Consider the following 12631-nt stretch of genomic DNA (forward strand, 5'->3'; position numbering starts at 1 on the left):
CTTGACATCAGTGAGATCAATTTAATTCATGAAAGCTTTTCAAAAACTGTGTTTTCCTGCTGCATTTCACACACTTAAATATAAAAACTTCACTCTCCTCAGCTTAAAGATTGGTTCCAACACTTTTGAATCTATAATTCGCGTGTTTCTATAGTAAAATTATAGAACCTCAGATGGAACTGGGTACATCTCATTACCTCTTGGGCATCTTTCTTTTGATGGTGAACTAAAAATGATTTCCAGCAAAGCATTTAGGACCAGGTAGCTCTGAGGTGTCAGGAGACCATAAAACCAGGACGGTGGCCTACATTCCAGACGGCAAAGCCTGAAAGACTCTCGTCTGCTCTTATTACATCAGCGTGCTCTTGCTCACAAGCAATTCTCGTCAAACAGGCAGACGGTGGCGGCCACCGTGAACGAGAGCAATTGCAGATGCTGGAGGAGGTGCACATTTGAATTAAGATCATGACCGTTTAGACTTCCACCCTCTGGCAGCCTTCAGGACTTTGAATGTGATCAATATCAAATATTAGATTATCAGAGCACGACACCGTCGATGAACTCCAAACACACCTACAATTGTTAACTCGCAGTTTTCTTTATTTCGTCAGGATTTTTCTAACAATTTTGTTTTTTTCCACTTTCCATCAGGGCTGTTTTAGTGTTCCTTTGTACAGATACTATTGAGCTGTGGAAGAACTGCTGCAGCCGGGACCACAGGCTCTGGTCCAGCTCCATGCCAGCTGTCACATCCAGCCAACAATGGACTCCTCTTCATCAGCATCTCATCAAACATTCTGGAGATTTATTTCAACCCTCTTCAGCCAGTGAAACATTAAAAGATGAACAAGAGCGATGATCATGACAAATGGATTTATTTCCCGCTTCCACACTAAGGTTTAGTCTCTGTTCTGGATGTGTAGACAAGTAAATAAAAAAAACAAGATTTATCATGTGTGTAGTTATGTCTCTTTATTTAAATATTATTTCCCCATGGTTGGTATCAGGTCACACTTTTAAATAAAAACAAGCCCATCAAAAAAAGAAAGTTATTTTGAGTAGATGGTCCAGGTTGATCCTGTTTAAAAATAGAAATAATTGTAAAGTGTGACATTTATATTTGATTGCTATATTGTAATATTTTGGAACCCCATAAACATGAACCTGAAAACAACTAATATATATCATTAATTGACGGTCCTAACAGCGGACAAAAGAGTGACTGAAATAAGTTATAATCATTTACTTGTAATTTATTTTTATGATCTACCAGCTTTACCTCAGGAAACCTTCACTTATCACCGCGGCGCGTCCAGACGTCTTCGGACTAGTTTGCGTGTGTTGTGGCGGACGTGTCCGCATCAGGCTGGCGGAGTGATTTACAGTTGTAAAGGTCCTGACAGTGACAGTGCGGATCGATAAACAAACGAGAAAACGAGAATTATTAAGGCTGCAAATATCGGCAGCCTATTAGTTACCAACCCTCTAAAATCCCCCTGCAATCCCAGGCGAGCTGAAGGAAAGGCTGCCGAGAACATGGAAAGAAAAAGGTGGGACTTTCAGTTGTACAATTGAGCGAGTTATGAATGAAAGTTTACCTGCAGGAAATGCATGCACGCGAAAGCTTTTCAGTTGGGAATCATCGCCAATAAGTTAGTTTTGGGCCGTTTAAACCTGACAATTTGACTAAATATCACGTGCGGGTAGTATAAAAGGTTCTTACATGGGGAATTGGACAACTTTCTCGAACGGCAAATGCGCTGGTGGCTGTTTTTGTTGACGTTCGCGGCGCCGCTAGCTTGATTAGCTTGCTAAGTTTCATTGTTTACACATGCTTGAGTGACGCCGAGACGAGTTGACGCACAGTTGCGCCAAATTTAAAGAACGACGCAAAAAATCTCAAGCGTGTAGCTTTGATAATGGCAGCAACAGATCCCAAAGAGTCTTTACTGACTCGCAAGTAGTTCTTCGCTGATTTCTCGGATCATCTTAGCAGCGATTTTAACACGTTGCTTGACAGAAAAGTCACTGTTGCGTTTGTGTGTTTATTGGTAGATCCAGTAAAACACAGTTGTCAGGGTGGTTCAAACTCTAATTTTACCATTATTTACCTATGTATAGTGCGTTGTGTTGGCTTTTCAGTATTGCTATTATTGGTTGTTAATGATCCGACTACCGGAATATAAAGAAGCGAGATTTGCTAATCGTGTTAAATGTGTGGAGGTTTTAAAAATGTTTGTATCAATTTGCAGTTTTCACGCTGTAAAATTGTCCCCGCACATTGCTGCCCAGCAGAAATCCGATGTTTAAATCTCTTCATTTCCCTTGAGTCTATTTTGAAGTCAGGCCAAATCTGCCACCCTACAAAACTATATTACACGACACAAACTCGGCGTGAATGAGCCGCAGGCCGGTTATTTGAATAAGGTGACATGAGGCCTTCTTTGTTGCTCCTTCTAGTGTTACATTACCTGTCAAGCGCATTCTCAGCAAACCCCACATAGGCCGAAGTCCGAGCAGCAACCTTCACACGAATGTGAACCTGGGCCACTCGCCGGTGGCTGGACGCTCTCTGCTCAAAGTGCAACGCAGCAGCCACAAGCCTCTCTACGAATCCAACCATCATATCCGGGTGAGTCCCGTGACACTAAAGAACCTATATTAAAGTCAAAAATCCATAAATGTAATTGGACTTTGTGTTGCCGTCTGTTCTCAAGGCCAAGCCTGATTTAAACACAACGCTGCCAGTTCGGCAGACGGCGTCCATCTTCAAGCAGCCGGTCACCAAGGTAACAAACCATCCCAACAACAAGGTGAAGACGGACCCGCAGAAGGCCGTGGACCAGCCCCGGCAGGTAAGGCGGGGAGGGGAACCGCCCGCTCTAGCTGTTTTCTAGGACGTTCTGATTCGGAGCTTGCCTTTTTGACCTGCAGCTGTTCTGGGAGCGAAAGCTGAGCGGTTTAAATGCGTTCGACATCGCGGAGGAGCTGATGAAGTCCATGGACCTCCCGAAAGGCCTGCAAGGTGAGGTTACCACCCCGAGTGGTTGGGAAACGACATGTCGTAACTAAACTCGAGTTCCGTGCGCTTCCTTTGCTCTGATCAGGAGTCGGACCCTCGAGTTCAGACAAAACTCTTCTCTCCGCCATCGCCAGCGCCCTGCACACCAGCCCCGCCCCCGTCACCGGCCAGCTCACGGCGGCCGTGGAGAAGAACCCCGGCGTGTGGCTCAACACGACGCAGCCGCTCTGCAAAGCTTTCGTAGTGACCGACGACGACATCAGGTAGGACGTCCGCGCCTTCTCCCGCTCATCGACGCGGGCGGTTCCTTTCGGACGACGGCGGTGTTCGAACGTCCCGATGAAACCGAAAGTCACCGTTGGGCTCCGGCGTATTGCGCAACCACATTAAGATGGTAAAATGTTGCCTCTCCAGGAAACAGGAAGACCTGGTGCAGAACGTGAGGAGGCGTCTGGAGGAAGCCCTCACTGCTGACAAGTTGGCCCAGATTAAGGACACCGTTGCAGATGCAGCAGCCAGTAAAGAGGAGATAATGGAGCAGGACGGGGAGGCGTCATAGCCAGGCCGCCACCGTCCTCCAGCATCTTTGTTCTGTAAGTTCTGTCTCTCACACGTCGGTTTGACATGGAATCTGCTGGTAACCATCTTCAAGTAATCGACTTTTTTTTAAAACGGATTAGAACCTAAATGCTGAAATCCTGCGTGTTTCCTTAACCCCCGTTGGTCACATTTTTTTACTGTAATCTCAATTTGGTGCTTTGAGTTTCATCCGCGTTTACATCGACTAAGGAGTCTAAACCGACGTTACAGTTTCTGGTGTTTGTGAGACGATTGTGTGTCGGACGGAGCCTGAGTGTGGTTTTTTTTAAAGTGTTTTCCAGAACATCGTTTCTCTTTAATAATTTCCCGTGGCACTAGAGTTGATGTTTATGTTTGGAAGCATATGCAGTAAGTTTACACACACACACCCACACACACACACACACACACACACACACACACAGCTGTTAGTGTAGTTTCAGGCTGAGCTCGTGGGTTTGAATCACCCTAAACGATTGGACTTGTCTCATCTCATTAAACGCCACACAGGACAGAAAACCGGCGTGTTTGTGAATCACAATCAGATCTTTGCTGACCTCACGTCTAAACGAGGTCAGCTTAGGAGCGTCGGCGCTCTTTGGTGCCATCTGAAACAGTAAGTGCACTTCAACATGCACACATCTTCCGATTTCAGCGCGTTCGGGCCTGAAAGGTATTACCGAAAGCTTCAAAATTCAAACCTGAGTTTACATGGTTTTAAAGATTTATTTGTGGTTTCTTTTTTTATTATTATTTGTGTGTATGATCAAATGATTAGTACTTGTGTTCTTACTACATTTTGGATTAAACAGTTACATGATGCGTTTGTGTTCACTCCAGAAAATACAAAATAATAATACTGGTGTACCTCATATTTCTGTAAATAATGGTTTGTCTCTTTACCACCGTGTTCGCTGTCAAATAAATGCAGTTCAGTCACAATGGCCGTGAAGTGAATTTATTATCAACATGATCCACAATTCTACATGATTCCCGTCAATTCTGCCCCCCCTCCCAAAAAGAAAACTTGCGTGAATGATGCAGGGGCATCAATAAAGGCCCGGAACCGCACATCAGTGGCCATGATGAACACACCCAGACGCGAGCACGTTTTTCTACGGCGCAACCATCAAAATAAATAAATAAAACCCGGCCGACGAGCGCAAAATGCGCGCAATAAAGGCAGGCCGGGCGAAGAGGCGCCCGGACAGACACAATGGTGGCGGAGTCTCGGCGGCGATGCGCTCCTCTCCGCCGCATGTGGCCTTTGAACCCATTGTTGTGTCGCGGGTGACGTCAGGGCCGTGTGCGGGAGGCTGAGCGGCAGTGCGCCTGGCGAGACAAAGGCGGCGGATCGGCTGGGGTCAGGCAGCAGCGGAGCGCTCACAAGCACCGGGCTGGGCTTTTTTTTGGGAAAGATATCAACTATAATAAGGTGACTGCGAACCTTGGACTTCTACTACAGCCCCGAAGCGGCGCGCAGAATCCAGCCCAGGTTGCCCAACCCGGGAAAGTGATTTTTACCGTCCGCGCTGAGGAGAAACGGGGAGGTTTTCTCGTTTTAAACGGGGCTTTTTCCCCATCCGACGCCCCCTATTAGCGTGCTACTGTGCTAGCGCGCTAGCTCCTAGCGTTGCAGCGCACAGGTCTCCTCCTCCTCCTTCTCCTCCTCCCGGCTGCTTCTCATCTTTCTTTCAATAACCGGCTGACGAGCGAAGAGAGTATCGGGTCGACAAAGGCGAGATAAAGTAAGTTGGCGCTGTTTTTGCACTTGTTTGGTCTAAGCCGTGAATGTGTGGGCAAGGCGGCTGACAATTAGCCCAAGTTGGAGTGTCAGAACGGGGCTAACTCAGCAGCTAGCTCCGGTGCTCCCAAACAAAGGGGTCGACAACGTGACTGAGTGCAGCCTGTGTGGGACTAGCCTGTTAGCCGGACCGCTGAAGCTAATAACAGGCTTCATTTCAACTTTTCGACCCGTTGTTTCTTTTCAATTGCTCCGCGCACCGAGGGAGCTTCCCCGGGAGCTTCCGCGGCGACGGCGTGCGCGGAGATCCCCGGTGAAGTGGTGCCCGAGCGGGCACGCTTGATCCAGACAAAACAAGCAGCCTTCTGGATGGTTTCAGTTGTCAGACGAGGAGCAACAACAGACAAAGCGAGGCGCCCAGTCAACACTCCTGGGGGGGGCACTCGCAATTCTGGGGCACATTTAGGCTCATGCGTTGGCTCCTTGGTCCACTTTTTTTCTTTGATTGCTGGTTTTTGTTCTTCCAGAAGCGCCCCCTCCCAACAAACAGGCATCCGTGAGCCGATGTGATATCCACGGGGAGAATATGCCTAGTCCTTTATTCCACCCCGAGATTATGGACCACGACGTGGTGATCAGCAGCCAGCACGGCGGGGTCGGTCTTTCCCGGGAAACGGACCAGGAGTCCCGGGAAGAAGACCACCAGGAAGCCCTCCGCTTCGCCCTGGACCAGCTGTCACTCATGGCCCTGGAGAAGGTGGACGGCGGGGGCGGCGGTTTAGTTGACAGCCTGGACGGGACGCAGGTCCCCGGTTCTGAAGGCTGCAACGGCGTGGGCGGCGGGGGCTACGTGGATCTACAGATGCTGGACCATGCCAACGGGTCCCGGGACTCGCCGTCGTCGTGCTCCCCGTCCCCGGAGTACTACGGCTCTGGCGGCTACCACATGGCCGGGTCCCACTCCATGATTCACGGGGAACAAAGCTCCGTCCTCTGCAACAGGAAAAGAAGCGTCAACATGACGGAGTGTGTCCCCGTCCCCAGCTCCGAGCATGTGGCGGAGATAGTGGGGAGACAAGGTAAGAGGACCGGCTTCAAATTCACCATTCGTGACCTGATTTGTGCGTCTGGGCAGAGTGTGGAGGCAGCGTGCAGCCTGCTGGTTCTTTGTTTGGGTGGCAGCCTGCTAAGAGGGGGGGGGTGAGGAACTTTTACAGCCCCAGTCTCACGTTGGGCTTGTGCTGCGTTCACGGTCCGAGTTACTTTATTAAAACGGTTTCTTTGTTGAAATGCGACCCGTTTTGGTGTTTATTTACATACGTAAATAACCAGTGTTTGGACAATGCCTGACAAAGTGTGCGTGGCGTGCGTGCGTGTGGGGGGGAGGGGTGGGACAGGGTCAAACAAAGCGGCAGATTGTCGGGAGTCTGGACGTGTCTCGCAGCCTGCACCAGACAAAGAAACTCCGGCGAAACGTGCCGCGTTTCTGACCCGGACGGTCCCAGGTGGACCCAGCGATAGCGGGGCTCGTGTTCCGATCGCGTTTTCATTTTAATACTGGTGGATTTGGGATTTATGGGGAGGGGGGGGTCGAATTAGTGCACCAGCACGGGGCTGGGCGGTGTCAGCCTTCCTCCGCAGCTCGCCCGGGTCGGGGCTTCCTGCGCCGACGCGCCTAAACGCCGGTTCTGGCCCGGTTCTCCGCCGGCCACGTGTCCGGGCCGCGGCCCGGGCCGGTGTTGTGGGCACCGGTGGTCCCGTCTCAGCCGCGTTAAGGTTAAGGCATTGTTCTCTTTGTTTGAAACAGCCATGCTTTCTGCTTCCCAGGATGACATCACGCTCCGCGCGTCCTATTGGTTCCCGGGGACGGAGCGTCCCCACTTAAAGAGACAGAGACAGAGACAGCGGCTGCTGTTGCAGCGTCCCATCGGGACAAACGGGCCGAGCACGGTCCGGCTTCTGCCGGGCGGGTTACACCTAAAGTGGATCTCGGCCCGCTGCTTCCCAGCCCAATGAATCGTCCCCACGTGACGTGAATCCGTCCTTTAGGTCGCAGACGCACCTGGACAAGTGTCCTCCTCAATTTTCCAACACATTTTAATGGAGAATAGTTCCACCCCGTCTTTGTCCAGCCCATAATCAGGCGTTCGCTATTCCGTTTAAATGAGGTTTTGAGTCGGCCATCTTAATAAAGTCCTCTGAGCTCCGCGTGTTATAGATTAAAAATGTTATTTAATTTCTATAGAAATATAGGGTCAATTTTTAAGACTGTGTAATATTAAATGTTGTTTCTAATATATCAGGAGATCCGGTTTTAAGCCCATCCTGCTTCTTTTAGGTTGTAAGATCAAAGCCCTGCGGGCCAAGACCAACACCTACATAAAGACCCCCGTCAGGGGGGAGGAGCCTGTGTTCATCGTCACGGGACGCAAGGAGGACGTGGAGATGGCCAAACGGGAGATCGTCTCGGCGGCCGAGCATTTCTCCATGATCCGGGCCTCCCGCTGCAAAGCTGGCGGCAGCGGCGGCGGCTCTCTGCCCGGACCGCCGCACCTCCCCGGACAGACCACCATCCAGGTACAGAGAGGCGCTCCGCGTCGTCACGGTAACTGGTGTTTTCCCCTGCCGCTAAAGCCTGTCCCGCCCCTCCAGGTGAGGGTTCCCTACAGGGTCGTCGGGCTGGTCGTCGGGCCGAAGGGGGCGACCATCAAACGGATCCAGCAGCAGACCCACACCTACATCGTGACGCCCAGCAGGGAGAAAGACCCGGTGTTCGAGGTGACCGGAATGCCGGAGAACGTGGACCGGGCGAGGGAGGAGATCGAGACCCACATCACCCTACGGACAGGAACCTTTGTGGACCTCCAGGGAGACAACGACTTCCACTCCAACGGCACCGACGTCAGCCTGGAGGGCCTGGGCGCCCTGAGCGCCGGTCTGGGGGCGTCTCTGTGGTCCAGGGCCACCAACCACCACTCCGCCCCGCCCCCTCCCCCGTCCTCTCCGCCCCCGACTCTGCCCGTATCCATGCACCACTCCTCCAACCGCAAGATGTCCTCCTCCGTCGCCTACCACGCGCACAACGGGATGAGCTCGGACGGCTTCGGCGCCGGCCGCAAGGCCAACGAGGGCGGCAGCCCGACGAGTCCTTTCAGCACGGGCAGCAGCGCCGGAGGGGGCGGGTTCACCTTCGGGGGCGACTCCACCCCCGGGCTGCCGTCCTCGGAGGACCTGGGCTTTGAATTCAGTGCTTCCAACATCTGGGCGCCGTTCGTTAACGGCGGCGCGGGCGGCAAGGCGGGCGGCTCCGCCCAGCAGCAGCCTCTGCGCCGGAACAGCAGCGGGCTCAGCGGCGGCGCCATCACCCCCCGGTTGTCCCCCACTCTGCCTCAGGACTCGGGCGTGGGCCCGCTGGATCACCCGCTGGCCCGCCGCGCCCAGAGCGACCCCCTCAGCACCCTCTCCTGGCTCCAGTCCAGCGGCACCGGGGGCGGGTCCTTCTCCGGCGCCTCCAGCTCCAGCTCCGGGGGCTCGTCCACCGGTTACTCCTCCTGCTCGGCCTCTTCGCTCCCCGGCGGCTCCCCCACCGACTCCGAAGGGGGCGGCAGCGGCGTGGCCTTGACTTCCGGGATGCTGAGCAGGCTGAAGGGCGGCTCGGGCCCCGGGGCGACGGGCCTGGTGGGCGTGAGCCCGGGGATCAACAGGGACTGCTTCGTGTGTTTCGAGAGCGAGGTCACGGCGGCTCTGGTGCCCTGCGGCCACAACCTGTTCTGCATGGAGTGCGCCGGACAGATCTGCCAGTCGCCGGAGGCCGAGTGCCCGGTGTGCCACACCCCCACCACCCAGTGCATCCGCATCTTCTCCTAATGAGGGTCAACGTCCTCACGGGAAGGTGCGCCAGCACCGGGACAGGGACAGGGACTGGGCGGAAGGATACACACTAATACCCTTCAGACAAAGAGGACGGATGCATTAAGAGATGACGATACTATACGGATGTTGATTTATTCCTGGCGCCGCCGTCAGGACTCATAACAGTTATAATAATAATAATAATATTGACTTATTTTCAGAACGATGATCAAACCGCTCTGCAGCGCTGGGACTCGGAACGTCTCGGTTGTGAACTCACGGAAGGAAACTAGTGTCTTATTTCTCTTCAGGCCTTCATTTTGACCCGGAGCAGCCCGGCGCCGTCGCCCGCTGATCCGTCTCCGCGTTCTCTGCTTTTCATTCTGGCGCCGTCAGATCTCCGCCCGCTCGCTCTCGCCGCCTTTTCCTTTTGGACTCTTTTGTACTCGAGATATTTTTCGACGACGCCGTCAGCGAGGCCCGCACTTTTCTACTCCCTCCTTTCCACCTTCCCGACCGAACTGTTCAGACGGATCTCTGGCTTTCTCCGCTCTCTCTCTCTTTTCTCTCTCTCTCTCTCGTCACGGAGGTCGCCGGTTCTTTTTCTGAAGCTTGGAACGTTTTCTAAAGGGTGGCAGTCCGGCGCCTACAGAACACACTCGAGGGACGTCTCCGGGCGGAACTTTGCTTTTTCCCCGCATTGCCACGCAAACAAATGCCATTATTAATGCCAAATGATCGCTCTTAATCCACGTTTAATAATCAAACTGAATAAGTTGAACGGGCCTGTCGCCGTAGGAGTCGGCCGGTCTCATTGGTGATCCCGTAGTCGCGGTTCTGTACGTTTTCGGGCTGCCTGACAATCCCCGCAGACGCCTTTCTCATGTCTGCGTGCGACGGTGTGAAGGTTCCCCTCCCCACTCTTTGTTCCATCGACACCTTTCTGTCCCGCCGACCCTTTCACGTCCTCCCGGCGGCCGCGGGAGAGCTCCATCCCCGCGGTTCCGTCTGGTACCCATAGATGGACTCGCGGGGCTTTTCTGGATTCACGTGAATGTTTTAGTCCAATACAGTTGAGGGGAGACGGACGGAGACAACAGCAAGGGGTGCGTTCAAGGCCCCTCTAAAAACGGAAAAGCAAAACAGCTCTTACTGTTTTAGGTTTGCTAGTTTTGGGCTTCCACCACGAGTTGGCAGCAAAGCTGTATTGGCGCTCTCAGACAACACTACAGGCTGTATCTGTCAGATTGTTCTTCATTTATGGCGTTCTGAGTGAGTCCCGACCAGGCCGACGCCGTTTCCTGTTAGCGTTTTTAGGGTTTTTTTGTTTTTTTTGGGGGGGGAAATCCTGCGAGGTTGCAGTGACGGCGATGTTAATACTGCATGTGGGATTTCTGAATGGTGGTCCGCGGCCGCCGCTGTGGGGCCGTTTTGAGCCGACGCGGGATCGACTCGCGGCCTGAGACCAGCCGTGACGGATAAAACAGCCAATCCTCAAAGGGCTTCCTCCACAGACGCACGACCCGCGTCTCGAGGCTCACTCGGTTGGTGGAAACTACGTATCTTTTATGGCAGCTAGTAGCTAGGTCATCCAGGGCTTCCAGATGTTTGTGTTTTAAATCCAGCAGCTGCAGAATGTTTGCTTTTCCCGTTTATTCCAAGATCATTTCTGATCATCTCTGCACAGCCATCGCACCCTGTACAGTTTCGGGGTCACGCTCGGGGGGGGGGAGGAGCGGTTGCTGTGCTTTGGTGCTCCAGCCTGGTTTCGTGGTATTTGCCGGCTGGCTCTTTCCTCCCGAGGGGACGCAGGTCTCGGACAAACCGCTGTACTGGTTTAGCACAGCAGTGCACTAATTTGTGCGTCTCGCACGTAGGAAGAACCTGCCCACAGGCCGAACCGGCGGTCTTTCTAAAGACTCCTGCGCGGTGCTTCGTCCCCACCCAAACAAAGCCAGCGGCGGGGAAGCCTGTGAGTCCTCGTACGGAGGCGGGGCCGCCGGCGGGTCTGAAGGAACAAATCAACTGTGACCATTTCTGCAAGTCCGAACTTTTAAAGCCCTTTTTTTGTGTCGACTGGACGTCTTAACGGAATAAAAATGTTGTTTGATGGGTTTAAGGAAAATCCTGGATGTTGCACTGGGATATTTCAGGCCATTGAGAGAATGTCTGGGTTCATTGTAAAGTAGTTTCTTTGGTAAAAAGGTACAATTGTTCTCTCAGATTGACTTGATTTTTCTATATATATCTTTTTTAGCCAAACGTAACCCCCTCCCCCATTTCCTTCCTAAAGGTTTTAAAACAGGGTTTTCTGAGGCACGCTAACTCATGACCTCTGACCTTTTCTTTTTTCCACGCCAGAGGGGGGATTACGGACACCTCTTACGCCTCAGCTCTATTTTTTTTTTTTTTGCTTTAATTCTTTTTGTATGCAGAACCAAAATGTAAAATTTCAGCGAAGTAGGTGTCTGGCCTCGTGTGTGTGTGTGTGTGTGTGCGCGTGTGCGTGCGCACGTGTGTGTGCTAGTGTGTGTGAGAACCCTGAATACAATCATTGGGCTCTTGTTTCAAAAGCAAAATGACTTAATTGAAATAGGTGTAGTTTCTAAAGAACATGTATCATTATTTGTAAGTTAACCATCTGCATGTCTTCAAGCCATCCTGGCATTAGCTAATAATTTTTAAGATTAAAAAAAAAAGTTTTACACATTTTATTTTTTACAATTTATTTGCTTACCTAAATATCCCAGACAGTAATGTGACCCTTTTATTACTTCAAAAGTTATTTTTATGTTTCATTTGTTTTTATTTTCCTTATTTCTTGTGTACTTCATATAGGCAATTTATAACAAAATGAGAAAATTATTGAAATTTTAAAATTGAAATATATTTTATTTGAAAGTTTATGGACCTTTTAACCGTGAGCCGGGAAAAAATTGTATAATCGTATAATTTGAGCTGACTTGACGGTTATGAGAAATGTATCAAGAGTTTTATTTTTTAAGCTTCTTTAATAAAGTCTTGTTTTTTGGTTTCATTTTTTACTGTAAAATGTGAACTTGGGTGTGTCGAGTCTTCATTTCTGATGAAAAATAAATCAAAAACATGAAAGGGGCAGCTCGTGCAATTACCGGGCTGGCCACACGGGGGCAGCCGCCGGCGCCAGATACAAACGGAAATCTGCAGTTCAGTTTAACGTAAAACCAGATAGATAAGCAAATTTATACAACATCACGACAGCTTTCCTCTATATAAAAACCCGCTTTAATTGAAGTTTTATGTTAATAAAGATCCAATGTTGCTGTACCATATTTTAATGACTAGGTGCCGCTATATATTGCAAACCTGTGCTAATATATAAAATTATCCAGGCTGAACAAAAGGTATTTTACTGGACTGTCGCGAAGGAGCAGGAACATCTGTTTCCACTTGAG

General features: G+C 51.1%; 2 protein-coding genes and 1 long non-coding RNA gene across 3 annotated transcripts; 2 read left to right on the forward strand and 1 right to left on the reverse strand.

Moving 5' to 3' along the window:
- Window positions 1–804: 804 nt before the first annotated feature.
- Window positions 805–1394, reverse strand: LOC130539043 (uncharacterized). The gene is made up of 2 exons (XR_008954011.1): window positions 1280–1394; window positions 805–1078 (listed from the first exon to the last, which is right to left on the reverse strand). It is a non-coding gene; the product is annotated as an uncharacterized LOC130539043 (long non-coding RNA).
- Window positions 1394–4543, forward strand: mbd3a (methyl-CpG binding domain protein 3a). The gene is made up of 6 exons (XM_057057115.1): window positions 1394–1550; window positions 2461–2632; window positions 2718–2855; window positions 2935–3025; window positions 3108–3285; window positions 3437–4543. Exons 1-6 carry the CDS (start codon window positions 1537–1539, stop codon window positions 3579–3581), a joined length of 738 nt encoding a protein of 245 aa, XP_056913095.1. The 5' UTR covers window positions 1394–1536; the 3' UTR covers window positions 3582–4543.
- Window positions 4544–4698: 155 nt separating this feature from the next.
- Window positions 4699–12255, forward strand: LOC130539034 (RNA-binding protein MEX3B-like). The gene is made up of 4 exons (XM_057057104.1): window positions 4699–5349; window positions 5873–6424; window positions 7684–7922; window positions 7998–12255. The coding sequence occupies exons 2-4, from the start codon at window positions 5932–5934 to the stop codon at window positions 9210–9212; spliced, it is 1947 nt and encodes a 648-aa protein (XP_056913084.1). The 5' UTR covers window positions 4699–5349; window positions 5873–5931; the 3' UTR covers window positions 9213–12255.
- Window positions 12256–12631: the final 376 nt, after the last annotated feature.

Source organism: Takifugu flavidus, chromosome 15, assembly GCF_003711565.1.
Source record: "Takifugu flavidus isolate HTHZ2018 chromosome 15, ASM371156v2, whole genome shotgun sequence".
NCBI classification, from domain to species: domain Eukaryota; kingdom Metazoa; phylum Chordata; class Actinopteri; order Tetraodontiformes; family Tetraodontidae; genus Takifugu; species Takifugu flavidus.